The sequence below is a fragment of the Gracilinanus agilis genome, chromosome 1 (assembly GCF_016433145.1).
Source record: "Gracilinanus agilis isolate LMUSP501 chromosome 1, AgileGrace, whole genome shotgun sequence".
Lineage (NCBI taxonomy): Eukaryota > Metazoa > Chordata > Mammalia > Didelphimorphia > Didelphidae > Gracilinanus > Gracilinanus agilis.
In genome coordinates this window covers 650,026,237-650,042,769 of record NC_058130.1, presented here as the reverse complement: position 1 = coordinate 650,042,769, position 16,533 = coordinate 650,026,237, and the positions used below count along the sequence as shown (strand labels likewise).

Genomic DNA, 16,533 nt, shown 5'->3' with positions numbered 1-16,533 from the left:
ATTGATACTTAAATATTAATAGATAATGTTGATTTTCCTGGTATTATTTAGAAAAGTACATTTTCTACAGAAAGTAGTAGTCTATTATCATACCATTGCAAATTCTTATGCTGAATTCTTTACTCTCATCTCCCCCCATTTTTTTTTTTACCCTTAACTTCCATCTTGGAGTCAATACTGTGTATTGGCTCCAAGGCAGAAGAGTGGTAAGGGCTAGGCAATAGGGGTTAAGTGACTTGCCCAGGGTCACACAGCTGGGAAGTGTCTGAGACCAGATTTGAACCTACGACCTCCCGTCTCTAGGTCTGACTCTCAATCCACTGAGCTACCCAGCTGCCCCCACCCCCATTTTTTTTCTAACAGGATTCCTAAGGTATGACATGTTTATACCAGTAATTCTTGAACTTTTTGGTCTCAGGACCCCATTACGCTCATAAAATTTATTGAGCATCCCTAACAACTTTTGTATATGTAGTTTATTTCTATCAGTATTGACAGTATTGTAAATTTAAAATGTCAATATTATTAAGAAAATATAGAAATGATTCTTAATGTGATTGTGGAAATAGTTTTGATCTCATAGATCTCCTGAAAGGATCTGTATGATCCCCTAGGGTCTCTTGATCACACTTTGAAAACTTCTTGTTTATACAGTTGGTGGCCTAAACAAATTTCAGAATTATATTTAGGTTTAGAGAATGTGAATTTTTTTTAGAACTGAAAAAGAGCAAACTAAATAGAATCACAATAAAAGTATAAATGTATATTATTTTAAGTAAATAGAAAGTGTAATGCCTAACTGAAAGTTATCAGTGTACTAATTTTTATACTCTGAATTGAAAGGTTCTTGTGAATGACTTTTTCCTGGTGGCTTGCCTTGAGGATTTCATTGAAAATGCTCGACTCTTCATATTTGAGACTTTCTGTCGGATCCACCAGTGTATCAGCATTAGGTAGGCAAACCTTGGCTTATATTCTTTCTTCTAAATATTCATTGAGATATAAATAAAATATTTGTTAAGCTCTTATTATATGACCAACACAGAGCCAGGTTTAAGTATAAAGAATGAAGGAATCTCTACTTAAAGTGAGCTTATGGTATACTAAAGGACTCAGGAAAAATATACAGCATAAATATAAAGTGACTAATGAAATATTTGTATAAAATATAGTATATGTTCCCATATATATCCACACACATATACATATATTCTTAAACATTAGGATTCATGTGGTCATTTCTGCATGTAAGAAAAATTGCCTTTTAGCAATATGTGGAATATACTGGGGTAATGAGAGAGACTTGAAGCAGGGAGACCAATTTGGGGACTTGCAAAAATTAAGAAGTGATAGAGTTTAGGTTTATATTTCTGTGTGTGGAGAGAAGAGACCAGATGTGAGAGATAGTGTGAAGATAGGAATGGTAGGACTTGGTAACTGACTGGATATGTGGTGAAGAGTTTGCTGAGATTGTGAACCTCAGATATAGAAAGGATAGTAGCACCTTCAATAGAAATAGGAAAGTTTGGATGGGAGGAGGATTTTCCATTTACAGTAAAATCTTAGAAGTATAATTCCATTATCTAGAGATATTTGCCTTTTCTCCACCACCAAGAAAAAAGAGGGAAAGTGACACCAATTCTGATATATTTCTTGGAAACTAAAGGTTCAGCTTGAGTTCTGTATGAATATTTATTCTCAGAATGATGGCCATCAGTGTACTTTAAGGCCCTTAATTATTAAGAAAGCATATATGGTTAATTTGTTGTGGAGTGTTTTTTTTAATAAATTTTTAAAATATAAATTAAATTTTAAAAATACATTTTAGAAAGATGTTCATTAACAAGAATAACATGAGGCTTCTGTTCTTAATTAGCCAGAAATTCAATTAACAAGATCTCGTTCTTCTGACATTTCAGTTAATGGTGTTTTATTATATTTTTGTGTATAAATCACACATAATGGTGACATTTCTAAAAAGGTAGAAAGTTTGTTGTACACTAATTATATTTCTCTTAGGTTTAAATATATATACATATATGTATATATATTTTAAAAATAAACCCCTAACTTCTGTGTATTAGCTCATAGGTGGAAGAGTGGCAAGGGTGAGCAATGGGGGTCAAGTGACTTGCCCAGGGTCACCCAGCTGGGGCTATTTTTTTGTTCAAAGAAAATTTGTGACAATAATTTTGAGACAATACAGTGTAAATTTTTAAATTCATTATGTTTGAATATTTGTAAATAGATTGGTGTCTCATTGACACATTAATTTTAACTAGTGCTCTGTGGTCTATAGAGTGTGCTTCCTATGTCCATGTTAAGATGTTGCCTTATTCAGAATTTTTTTTTAATTTTTATTTCTGACTTTAATATTTGCTATCATTTGGGTATATTCTTTAATTTATTCTTCCTATAAATGTGATATTCTACATAGTCTTTTCACATTTGCTTAGCCAATTCCCACACAATCATTAAGATGACTAGTCTAGAGCTAGGGACATAGTCTCTGGCAATTGTTCCTAAGTTTTTCTGGCCCACATAGGGATTAAACTTATATCTTTAGTTTCATTCATATTATTCTATAGCCCACTGTTATTAAAGGGTGGCTAGTCTGCTTCACTTGGTAAATGACTATGTGCCTAATGTGATTTTATTGGCTAGGAAACAATAGGTGTATCATTTCTAGAACTTTGATAAATAACAAACTACTATATTTTCCTTGCTATTGGTTTTTATTTGGTTCTAAGACCTATAATGAAGGCCTAATTTTCTCTATTCTTGGCTGGAATCCTGTTGTTTGGCTCTTCTCCTTGGATTGGAACTCTAGTTCTTCCGTCCCCACCACTGTTGAGAGAACTGTAATTATATTCACAATGCAATTGTCCTTTGTGTTCTGCATTGAGATGCTTATACTCAGAATACCAGGGTACTGTTTTTATTCCCTCAATTTGTAATGCAATCCTAATGAGTGACTTTGAACTCTTTAGTTTTTAGTTTCATCTTCTGTAAAACAGAGACAATAATATCTACCTTGCTTACCTCTCAAGGTGGTTGTGAGGCTCAAATAGGAATGCTATATGAGAAGGAATTTTGAAAACTTGAAAGAGCTTTAATAAGTTCAAGATCGTATTATTTACCTTCCCCCAATTAAAAAACATATATATTTGTACTGTTTTTAACTTAATAGTAATGTATCCTAATTTGAACTTTGTAAAGAAAGAATCAATGAATCTCAGTTAGAAGAGACCTCCAAAGTGTCAAGCCCAAACTCTATATATGAACTATGAATCCTTTCCACTCAGTCTTTAAGTGAGATTGTTCAGCTGACTCCATCAGAGTTGTTCACTTTTTTTCATTTTTGTGCAGCTCTAATTTTTAGGAGCAATTAAGTAGCACAGTGAATAGAGAGCCACTTAAGTCAGGAAGACACATTCCTGAATACATATTTAGTCCCAGATACTAGTTGTGTGATCCTAGGAAAGTCACTTAACCCTCTTTACTTCAATTCATCATCTAGAAAAGGAAATGGCAAAACACTCCAGTATCTTTGCCAAGAAAACTCCAAATGGGATCATGAAGATTTGGACCCAATTATACACAGCAATTGTTAGGAAGTTTTTCCTTAGTGGACATAGTGGTAAGAGCACTGAATTTCCATCTAGAAAACTTGGCTTTGAATTCTGAATGCTTTTTAATTGTGTGACTTTGAGTAAGCCCTTACATTTTTCTGGGTTAAATGAAAGAGTTGGACTATGCTATTTTTTCTTTTTTTTTCTTTTTTTTTTTTTTTTTCTTTTAAACCCTTAACTTCTTTGTATTGGCTCCTAGGTGGAAGAGTGGTAAGGGTGGGCAATGGGGGTCAAGTGACTTGCCCAGGGTCACACAGCTGGGAAGTGTCTGAGGCTGGGTTTGAACCTAGGACCTCCCATCTCTAGGCCTGACTCTCAATCCACTGAGCTACCCAGCTGCCCAGGACTATGCTATTTCTAAGGTCACTACACATAACAGCTAATTTAGTGACAGAATATTTGCAGATAAAAGCTTTGTAACCTCCCCAAGTTAGAACTGTTGTCATGTGCCATGCCCCATGAGAATAGTAGTGGGGCTCCAGAATGCAGTTTTGTGAGGAGGCTTCTAAGGTACTTAAATCCTCATTGAGTCCCCTCATTTTCCATTTTTCCTCCCCTAAATTTTAAGGCTAGCTCATAAAGTTAAAAATTGTAATAGGGAATAGTATTAGGATTTCTCTGTGACTTCTGAACTGTAACAGCATCTCTTTGGAGGACCCCAATAATTTGGACTTTGTAGTGATCTCTGAGAGAGTAAAATTTATTTTTGCTCTATTTATTATAAAATGTCTAAGTAGTTTTAGAAGAGAACTTTTTAATCTTTCTAAGATAATAGAACTATTTAATGTATTATTCATCTCATATACTTTCATATACCATTGTACTTTCAGCAAAATTTTGTGACATGTAGTTTGGATGCATGTATCTCTTTCAAGAAGAAAATATACAGGTACAAGCTGACTATCAGAATTTGAGGGCATTGATTATCTTTTAAAAGTAAGAACAATTATACCTAAAATTAAGGTAATTGGGTCTCTCTATGGCCCTGGTAGTGAGAGGTAGGATACTGTAGAGAGCTGACATCACATAATGGGTAAGATCGATTCTAATCGTTTGGTTTTTTTGGCAAGTTACTTAACCTCAGATTGTTCCAGGCAACATTCTTTAAGTCCCAGAACAGGCACTGATTGCATTGGTCTAGGGAAGAGTTCCTTCATCCTACACGGAAGACCATAATGTAATCCCAACTAAAAATTATCCTAGCCTTTTTTAATTACTTAAGAAAAGTTTTTTAAAAATAAAAACATCTTTCCTATCATGAAACTAGTATGAAGTATTATTCTCTACCCTTATCATCACATACACAAGTTAAGATCAAAAAATTGAGTTTCAAATGACATTTCCTGTTGTCACAGCTCATGAGTGATTCTTTTATACTTTTGTCAGTGTTGCTTGTCTGAAACTGTTACTCTTTTTCTCAGACTGTGGAGAGGGGAATTAGTCTAAATAAATACTTTACAAATGTGACATTTTAACAGCTAACTATTCATGAAGCATACCTTGCTAGGTGCTATAAGAAATACAGTGTCTAAATATGACAGAACATGCTTATAGTATATGTTATAAAATAACCAAATTATTTGTTTCCAAATCTTTAATTTCTTCCATATTAGCCACAATATATCATGGCTAATATGAACCATATTAATAGGAACCAATATAATATGAATTCTAGTTCATACTAGTCCACTTTTAAATTTGTGGGAAAGAAAAAGGGAAGGATTTCTTCCCTTCCTCTCTTTACTAATGCTTTCAAGTATAGTGTTTGTGTTATATTACTCTGGTGGTAATTTATTGAGTATTATTTTCCATTTGGAGTTTGGCATATATGCTGAATTAGCATAGTTCTTTACCACATGTCTATGAACACATGTATGGAAATCATATCTTTGGAAAACTGCATAGTTAGAATATTTTTATCAGTTTATAGTCAATCCTGTAGATTTGTAGGATAAGATTTAAATCCATTTACGACTAAAGTGTACAACATCTGCCAGAAAAGATTACTATGGTGAATAGTATTAAATTTAGTATAGCTAAATAGTTTATCAGATATGAGTGTATGTCTGTGTGCTTGATATTTAAAGACTGTTCTCAAGTAATACTTAGATCAGTTTTTAGTTGCAGATAACAAAACATGGCAGGGATATTTTAAATGTTTATTATAAACATACTGGAGCATACATTAATAGTAAGTCCCTATTGAAGTTTTATCTTAAAGAAATATTGTCATCAGTTCCTTATTTAGTTAAGTGTTAAAGTTATTATGTTTTGCCCATTTTAAGTGATATTTAGGTTGTTTTTATATTTTGTATACCTTAAGATTCTTATATATTCAAGTTAAGTTTGAATTATTGAGAGTAAATTTGGATTTCAACAGACCTTTATTAAGTAACTTGTGCAGAATACTTAAGAGAAAAAGTTCAAAATGAAACTCATACTATTAATGCTCAAGAAATTTTCAAAAACATTTCTAGGTGAAGATACAAATATTGTTGGAAGCCTTAATTATATTAAATTAACTCTGGTTTTGAGATAATGGAGACTCCAGTAAGGGTTTTCCCTTTTCTCACAAAGCATGCAGATTTCAGCATTTCTCTTTATTTCTTTTTAAGAATTTTCTTTACCTTCACTTTTTTTTTAAACCCTTACCTTCCCTCTTGGAGTCAATACTGTGTATTGGCTCCAAGGCAGAAGAGTGGTAAGGGTAGGCAATGGGGGTCAAGTGACTTGCCCAGGGTCACACAGCTGGGAAGTGCTTGAGGCCAGATTTGAACCTAGGACCTCCCGTCTCCAGGCCTGACTCTCAATCCACTGAGCTACCCAGCTGCCCCCTTTACCTTCACTTTTAAGTTAGGATACTCCACTTGTTTTTTGATATGTTATTATTCCCCTAAAAAAGACTTTAGAGTCCCCCTTTAGATTGCTTCAATTGTTAACTGTGCTTAATGTACTTGAGACTCTAGTTTCCAAATTAGTACTTGAGTCCAAAGTGACTCTATAGGTAAAATCAAGTAGTTTTCATGGATATGATATAGAGAGCCAAATTGTTTTAGAAATGAGAACTATAAAATGCAGCATCCTGGGCCATTTTATTAGTTGCCAAAGGAAGTCCTTTGAAACCTTCATTTATCAAACTTAACTTTCCAGTGGTAAACTTATGTAATGATTTTATTTTTCTTATTCTTGTTTTTCCCTAATTATTAATCTGCAGATTAGAGATCAGGGTTATATAAATATACATTTTTTAAAAAATCCTCTGAGAATTGATAATTCTGTTTAGTTTTTCATGCATTAGACTTTCTTAAATCAAACCATCTGTATTCATAACTTCCCCGAAAGGCCCAGTAACAATTTTAAGTTTGAAGAAATTGTTTCTTCAAATAAATTAAGCTAATGTGGAGGTGCTTTTGGATATACTTTTGACTGCACAGAATTTATGGTTTCTGTGGCTGTTGATTTAAAAGTAGCTTGTTAATAGCCATCTTTTGTGGCTGCTGGGCAAGATTAGCTATTAAATCTTAAATACACATTTTAAAATTTATGTACACTTTTCAAAATGCTTTAATATAACATGTTTGTAGACAAGGTTGAGATTTTAGTACAATCAACTAGAATAGGTTTAAAAGGAGTCTGGGATGAATTAGATGTTTTTGGCAGGCATTCTGCATTTAGATATATTTTCTGCTACATTTTAGCTATTGGTAAACTGAACATAAATGTTTATAATTAAATGCTATTTCATCAAAACTAAGTGAAATGTTGGCATTCCTCCATGTTTATTATCTGCTCATTTCATTGAAACTAAAAGTTGAAAGAAACTCTCCAAAACTTTATCTTAGTTGTATAAATTATTTTTGTGCTTCTTAAATGAATATATCCTGTTAAAGTACTACCCCCCTCTTTTCCAATGTATTATAAGTTCTTCCTCAGAAGTGTTCTTAAACTTTAGAATAGTTGTTTATGTGCTTTAAGCAAAATCTTAAGGTATGAACTAAGTTGTCTCCCATTTTCCCCTTAAACATTTTGAATTTGGTGTGAGTGGAAGAACATTTTCCAAATATTCCAAAAATACTTCAGTATTTTTCTTTCCTTAGTGTCAGAGTAAGATTATAAGATTAAGAACATTCAAACCTATATATTTCTGCTAAATCCAATATTTGTTTATTATATCACCTTTCTAACTTTAAGGATTTAATTAAGATTTTAAATTTTACCTGTTATAGCAAGTTGTAGTCTTAGTTGGTAACTAAATAACTAGTTGGTGAGTGCAATACTCATAAAAATGACAAAAACTCTTGCTCAGCCTTCATTAAAAGACATGACTAGTATGATGCACAACTACTATTCAAACTATAGTCTTGTGAGTGCAAATTCAGTATCTCTTCCTCTACACTACATTCTATCTCAGAATGTTACAGTTCATGATTCTCAACTTACTCAGAATAAATTACTTTTCTTTAAAGTACTTTTTAATTTATTTTCCAATTACATTTTAAAAGTTGTTTTAAGATTCCTTTTTAAAATTTTTCTGAGTTCCATATTTTCTCCTCCGTTCCCCTCTCTACCCATTGAGGAATAACCAATATGTTATCTATTATACATGTGAAGTGATACAAAAACATTTCCATATAAACCTTGTAAAAGAAACCACAAAAAAGCAAGAGAATTTTTAAAAAGTTAAATGGTTTAATTTGCTTTCTGAATTCATTAGTTATCCTTGGAGGTGTATATCCTTTTTTCATTATGAGTCCTTTGGGATTGTCTTGAATCATTGTCTTGCCAGAGTAGTTAGCTAATAAGTCTTACACTTGATCATTATTACTGGGTGCAGTGTTCTCCTGGTTCTGCTCACTTTATTTTACTAAGTCTTCCCTAGTTTTCCTGAAGCTATCCTGCTTGTTATTATAGAACAATACTATTCTATCAAAATAATACCACAACTTGTTCAGTCATTCCCCAATTTATGAGCAAGAATCCTCTTGGTTTCCAATTCACAAAAACAATTTCTATAAGTATATTTGTACTAAAAGAACCTTTTCTATTTTCTTTAATTACTTGCTAGGCCAAAGGGTATGCCCAATTTTATGGCCCTTTGAGCCTAGTTCCAGAGTGTTCTCCAGAATGGTTGGACTAGTTTACGACTCCACTAAAAGTGCATTAGCATCACAATTTTTCCACATCCTGTCTGTCATTTGTCATGTTAGTCATTTTGATAAATGTACAGTAGTGCCTCAGAATTATTTTAATTTGCATTTCTCTCATCGATAGTGATGGGTTAGAGCATTTTTTCATGTGACCATTGACAACTTCGGCTTCATCTTTTAAAAACTACCTAGAATAGATTACTTAAAGAAGTGGTTTATTGACACTTAAAGAGAAATAGTAATCATCATTAACCAGCATGCATCAAGAATAGGTTGTGTCAGACTAATCTCATTTCCTTTTTTTGTTTGTTAGTATATTGGTTGAGGAGAGGATGTAGTTCACCTAGATTATATTGAAAGGAATATGACAGTCTTTTATGATGTGCTTAGAGAGAACAGGATTATTAATGGCATTGTTAAGTGGATCCTAAACTAGTTGAACAACTAGTTCTAAAAAGTTTCTCTTGCTGCTATGGAGGAAGGTGGAAGGTTGCAAGACTTTCCTTACCACCATTTTATTATTTGGATGAAGGCATAGCTTTCATGCTTATTAGATTTATGGATGGCAGGAACCTTGGAAAGATAGCTAGTAAGTTGAAAACCTGCATTTTGTAAATAGTTCACAGCAGACTATAACAATGAATTAAATTTACACTTTTTTTAACCCTTTTTTTCTTTTTGAATATAATGACAAGGGCTAAGGAATCAGGGTTAAGTAACTTGCCCAGAATCAAATAGGCAGTATCTGATTGAACCCAGGTTCTTCCAATTTCAGGTCTTGTATTCTTTCCGCTGTGCTACCTAGCTTTCTTTCAAATATATTATGAAATATAATAAATAATATAATATATAATATAATAAATAAAAATATTATGAAATTTAATAAAGTTAAATAGAAAATCTTATCCTGGGATTTAAAAAATCAAGTAAATGCAGATAAGTTTTTAGATCACATGGAAAGGATCTGGATATCTTAGTGGAATAAAAATTATTAGTCAGGTATATATATGATGGTACCCAAAATAAGGCTTATAGGAATCTTCGGTTTCATGATTAGGAATATAGTATCAGAATGAAGAAAATTAGTTTTGCTGTACTCATTTTCATGTATCTTTGAAATAAAGAACCATTTTTTTAAAAACCAAAATGTTTTTCTAGGGATGGGCTAATAATGGAGTATCATTCTAAAGACCATGTAAATCATTAAAATACCAGTGGAGAGATATATGGTAGATTTGTGCCAGCATGTTACCAACCCAAAATAACACTCATAAAAAGATATAAATGATGTTATTTGAGAGTTTTGACCAAAAAGGGTGAACCAATCATGGACCATTATCAAAGGCTTGTTTTGTGCCACTGATATCCACAGAACGTTGAGAATTCTAGAGGTGGATTTGCTACTTACTAAGGATTTTACAAGAGAGCATGGAAGGGTTTCAGTCTGCATTCATTGTTGAAGGAAGACTTCACACCCATGATATAGATCCATTGAAGTAAAAGGTATAATTCAAAATGTCAACACCTTTCTATTCCCCATTTAGACTAAATGTGTAGAATTGTATCTGAGCATTGTCTTAAGAAGGTAATGGAAGTGCAGAATGTTTAAAATAAATACAACCAGGATGGTTTGCAGAACAAAAACTAGCATAACAAGATGTGGGAGCCAGTAGGATTATAATGGAAGGAACACACATTTTAGATTTTAGACATCTGGGTTTAAACTGTGGCTCTGACAATGCCTCTTTTTTCCCCAGAGGTATCACTTAGTTTGCTTATCTGTAAGTGGAGGTACACACTACCCATTTCACAGGATTTCTATAAGGAATGCACTGTGTGTGCACATATTCATGTATATTAATTAAAAGAACAAGAGACATTTTACCTAAAGAATAAAAGACAGTGGGAGGTGTGGTAGCTGTCTTTAGACATTTAGAGAGTTGTCATATTGAAGGACACGCTTGATTTGTTCTAAGAGGCCAAAATTGGAAGCAGTGGGTAGAAGTTAAAGAGAAACAGATTTTGGAAAACTTAGCAACTAGAGCTCTCCTAAAGTAGAATGAGATTTCTCTTCAAATAGAAAGAACTACCCAACAGAATAATCATTTTTCAGGGGAGAGGAAGATTCTTTGGTTGGACTGGATAACCTTTTGGGATCTTAAGATTCAATTATTCTGTGAAGTAAAGTGCTCCTAAGAACAATTCTCTTTGTTACTATTTCCCTTCTGTATGTAAATCTAAATTCTCATCAGAACTTCATTAGGGATTGAGAATAAATAGTTATTAGTCTCTAATTCATACTAGTTTAAAGTTATTCCTCTTCCTTAAGTTTGCTGTTCTTGACCTGGCCACAAAAGACAGTTTGTCTGATCTTTGCAGAGTATAAATACTTCCTTACATTATTTTCTTTTTTGCTAGTGTCAGATTCCTGATTCTCAGTCAATTTAGGCCATCCTACATTTGTTTTCTCCAGTACTTTGGACTACTTGGTCTTTTTCATTTATAATGTTTATTTCCCCATGACAGGTAAATGACTATCTTTGTTTATAAGAACCGTCACTTTTAAAATTGCATCCTCACTGAATTTTGATCATTTATTGACTAATATAGTAAAATTTTAATCTATACTTTATAAATTAAAGGGAGTAGGTTTATTTTTTCATCTAAAAATACTATGATAAAACAACTAAAACTAATAATTAGTTTTTCAGAAATATCCTTATAATTATTTTGCTGATTAGTTATTTTAAGTCCCTCTACTAGTTTACAAGATAAATAATAGGTAATTAGAATGGCTATTTTAAAATATATATGTAATATAGCATACTTTTGTATATGTCATATATAATACAAACATTTTAAATATATTAGGCTTTATTACACTATGCTATCATTTTGTATACCATATTTGTATATCATTGTGTATACATGGGGTAGCTGTTTGTTTTGAGAATTATTTCTCAGTTGTTTGAAAACAGACAAATCTTATGGAAATGAATACATACAATATTTTGTCTGTTTTGTTCCATTTGCACTAATCTGATTTCAAGAATTGAATTTTTTTTTTTTAATTAAATAATATATTTAGCAGGTAGTGGTAAAATAATGTTAGTTGTGAGACTTTTTTTGGCAGTAATGTTGCTGCTTGACTTTTTGTTTAGGATCTTCAGATTTTGCCTTGTCTGGAAGCTGATAGGAGAGTGAGATTTATAAGTCTCCAAAATAAGTCAAGCAGCAGCAGGAAATGCAAGGAGTTTATTAGAAAACCACAGGAAACACCAGCTGCACAAATTATGCCTGGTCAAAAGAATGCCTGTTTGTTTAAGTAAAATGACACACTTCCCTGTTTTGGGTGGGTTTTTAAAAGGAGATGAATTGAGCTAACAAGAAATTGAGAAGATTGAAGTGGAAATATATCTTCATATCCATGAGAATTAATTGTCACAAATTGGTCACTCTTTATAAAATGATTTGTTAGCTATGTTTTCAATAAAACCAATCATAAAAAATAAAAAGTATATAAGTGATATATCCAAGAGAATTTTATGGTTGAGTTAACCACTTCCTGAAATTGTTTTTAAATCTAAGCAGCTTTCAAGGAAAAAAGGGATGATCTCTTGGTTTTATTTTGTTTTTCTTTGTGACATGACTTTTTTATGCTTTGCTTAGACTTTTACATTTTAAATTAATCTTGCAATATTTAAAATGTGAATGTAAATATTCTCCACTAAAGTTTTACTTTTCTTTCCTCATCAAAATGTACAGGTAATGATCCTGTGTTCTTTCTTGAAGGCTATGCTATTGGAGCCTATAGCTCTGACAGGTCCTTTTACTTAAATAGTTTATTGTACACTCTTTCCACTGGTACAGATTGCAATTTCATATGTACCTTTGCAACTTATCCTCTCTTGTCTCTGGCCTTCAAGGAATCAAGATTTCTTCCATTCAGAAATGCCATGTAACATGGTTGGGGAGACTTCTGAGTTCTTTACATGATATGTATAACAACAATCTGCAGATTATCATTATTTGACTCAAACCACCTATGGAAAGAACTATAAAATGACATTTAGTGAAAAACTAGGGAAACAGCTAGTGTTTGTCAGCTAAAAATAGTAGATAGCTGCAGTTACAGTAAAGACCACACTGTTTAAGTCAGTTTTCTACTTTTTGGTCTTAGTATTTGCTATTCAAATCAAAGTGCCACAAAATTTGCACATGAGCAAACACAGAGTTGTTTAACACTTAAATTTGAGGCATTGCTGTTTCTTATAAAGAATGTAGTCTCAGTATGCTTACCTTTATAATAACTTGTTCCACCATTATCTTTGTAGACTGTATTTTTGCTGGACATATCCTCCCATGTTTAGTTCACCTTTCAGGTCTGGTGCCTGATTTCTTACTGTATTTCATAATAACCATTTTACTGTTTGTGTGTGAGAAAAGCAGCATGTATTAATATTCCTAGGCTTTATACACCTAGAAAACTATTTTTATACAATAAAGTCAACACAGGGACATTCATTATAGTTTAGTGGGATTTCTGATAAAGAAAAAGGCCATTGCAACAATTTTTTAATGTAAGAAAAATGATCATGATGCTTCTCATTTTTAAAACATTTCAGTAAGTCGATTTTGAAGGGCTTTTGTACATCCCTGAGAAAGCTCCACTTTTCCCATAAATCTAAGCAGCAAAGTTATGGAGTCCCTCTGGCACAGTTGGAAGAGTGCTAAATTTTAATGTGCCATGGCACTTCTTTGAGACTTTGGGCAATTCACTTGTCTTCTTTCTGCCTTAATTTCTCTACCTGTAAAATAATAGAATTGGACAGGATGGCATCTATTCCATTTCCATATCCATGATCCTATTTTCCCTTCTCTTATTAAAGAGATTACAAAATGATACAAGTGCATAAATAATATAAAACAAGTTGTGGTTTATTTTAGTGGTATAAATAGTATAAATAGTAAACTTACAAGGAAGAGAGAGAGAGACACAAGGAAGAGGAGGGGGCGGAGGGGGGGGAGAGAAGATGAGATCATTTCCATTTAGATTCAACAGTGAAGGCTTACAACTAAGTGTACCAGTAGCCAATTGTAACAAAACAAAAATGTGGGTAGAATTTAGCATTGCATTTGTATAGTAATGAAATATAAGACATAATTCCCAAATACCCAGGTAACATGCCTGTTTTTCCCCTCTTATTAGCATGCTGGCAGATAAGTTGAACATGACTCCTGAAGAAGCTGAAAGATGGATTGTCAATTTGATTAGAAATGCCAGGCTTGATGCCAAGATTGACTCCAAATTGGTATGAATTATAAAATGTTACATTAAATCAGTTAACAAAATTCAATTTTAAGTTTTGATCCTTGCCTTTTTCTTGACCTTGTCAGCAAAGGTATAAAATATGCTGATTTTATATTTCATACTTATAGTATTATATTATGCTTATATCTTTTTTGAACTCTATTATTTTCATTTTTTTATTCATTTTTTTACTTTTTAGAATATTTTTCCATGGTTACATGATTCATTTTCTTTCTCTCCCCCCCCCCCCCAAACTACACACCACCACCCAACCACCCCTACCACCCATAGCATTTCCACTGGGTTTTATATGTGTCATTAATCAAGACCCATTTCCATATTATTGATAGTTGCACCAGGATGGTCGTTTAGAGTTTACATCCCAAAATCCCCATCATCCCATGAGTTCAAGCAGTTGTTTTTCTTCTGTGTTTCTACTCCCACAGTTCTTCCTCTGAATGTGGATAGCATTCTTTCTCATAAGTCCCTCAGAATTATCCTGGGTCATTGCATTGCTGCTAGTACAGAAGTCCATTACATTCGATTTTACCACAGTATATCAGTCTCTGTGTACAATGTTCTCCTGGTTCTGCTCCTTTTACTCTGCCTCAATTCCTGGAGGTCTTTCATGTGGAATTCCTACAGTTCATTATTCCTTTGAGCACAGTAGTATTACATCATCAACAGATACCACAATTTGCTCATCCATTCCCCAATTGAAGGGCATACCCTCATTTTCTGTTTTTTTGCTACTACAAAGAGTGCAGCTATAAATATTTTTGTGTGTGTCTTTTTCCCTATGATCTCTTTGGGTTATAAACCCAACAGTGGTATGGCTGGATCAAAGAGCAGACAGTCTTTTAGAGATGTTTGGGCATAGTTCCAAATTGCCATCCAGAATGATTGGATCAATTCACAACTCCACCAGCTATGTATTAGTTTTGAACCCTATTATTAAAATATCATAAGATCATATTTCCTCCTCTTTCATTTCAGGGCCATGTGGTTATGGGTAACAATGCAGTCTCACCCTATCAGCAAGTGATTGAAAAGACAAAAAGCCTTTCTTTTCGAAGCCAGATTTTGGCCATGAATATTGAGAAAAAACTTAACCAGAATAGTAGGTCAGAGGTAAGAACCTTGATTTTTTCATTTTTGTTTTGTTGATTTAAGAATAATAAAACATAATTGCCATATACATTCTTGAAATGAAGACTTTTAGATACTGGCAGCTGTATGTGTACTGCCATATTGATTTTTTTCCCTTATTGGTAATCACATTTTATTTAAAATTTTATAATTAGTATTAATTACTTAATTTCTAGACAGGAGCCTTTTCTGTTTTATAAATATAATTCAAAGAAACAAAAATTAGATGCTCTGTTTTTTTATAATTATCGATTTGCCTCTTTTTTACTTCATTAACTCAAGGTTTTAAATAAATAATATGTATCATTTATGTGACAAATAATAAAGTGTGATAACATGCATTATTTATTAAAAACCATGAATGTGTTTTGCATGATAATTAAAAACAACGAATTAATGAAGTCAAACAGGAAGAAACGAAGAGGCAAATAGTACACATTATTACATTCTGTTCAGTTTTTGTTTATTGATATAACGTTATTACATATATTATAGAGGATATTCCTCAAGCCTGTTGTGATAGCTAAAAGGTAAACCTAGTAAAAACAGGGCTGGTGAGAGGGCATCCTCCTTACATGTGTATCTTTATAAATGCATTAAGATCAACCATAAAGAAATAAATCTGGTGTCCTTATTTTATATCTTAGATAATGAAGGAGCTTAAATTGCCTCGTGATACATGATAATTTACTTTTTATTTTCTGAGGACCTTATGATAGCATATAATTAGAAGGTAGATAAGAATGCCAAAAAATACAATATCACCTTAATTTGTTGAGGACATATTATCTTTTGCTTTATTGACAATTTTTCCTTTTGTATTCTAGGCTCCTAACTGGGCTACTCAAGACTCTGGTTTCTACTAAAATACTTTGGAAGAGGAACACATTGAAAAATTCCCACTTAATTAAATACATTATATGAAATAGTTCTAGAGAGAAACTGAAATATTGTGAATTTGAATTTGAATAAAATTGGCTATATTTCATTATTATTATGTTTGTGTATTTGCTTTCTAAAAGCTTTATTCACCAAAATGCTACAATGAAAACATATTTATTTAAAATTATTAAACAGTGAGGAAACATTATTATGGTATTAAAGAAAATTTTCTTGTTTCCTGATCATGGTACAAAAATTTAAGTTAATGAAATAGAAACCTACCCTAGCCTCCATCTGCTAGACATCTAGCATGTTGACAGAGAAAGAAAATTTTGTTAATGGTGCTTCCATGCACAGAAATTGATTGCTTTCAATGGAAGCAGTGACAGTGATGACAGCCCTTAAAGCTAGT

General features: G+C 32.5%; 1 protein-coding gene across 1 annotated transcript in view; it reads left to right on the top strand.

Moving 5' to 3' along the window:
- Positions 1-16,233, top strand: part of EIF3E (eukaryotic translation initiation factor 3 subunit E) — a 47,847-nt gene extending 31,614 nt beyond the window's left edge. The window contains exons 10-13 of the mRNA XM_044658257.1: positions 844-953; positions 13,989-14,091; positions 15,087-15,221; positions 16,067-16,233. Of these exons, the coding sequence (XP_044514192.1) occupies positions 844-953; positions 13,989-14,091; positions 15,087-15,221; positions 16,067-16,105 (387 nt within the window). The 3' untranslated portion in view covers positions 16,106-16,233. The remainder of the gene's footprint in view (positions 1-843; positions 954-13,988; positions 14,092-15,086; positions 15,222-16,066) is intronic.
- Positions 16,234-16,533: the final 300 nt, after the last annotated feature.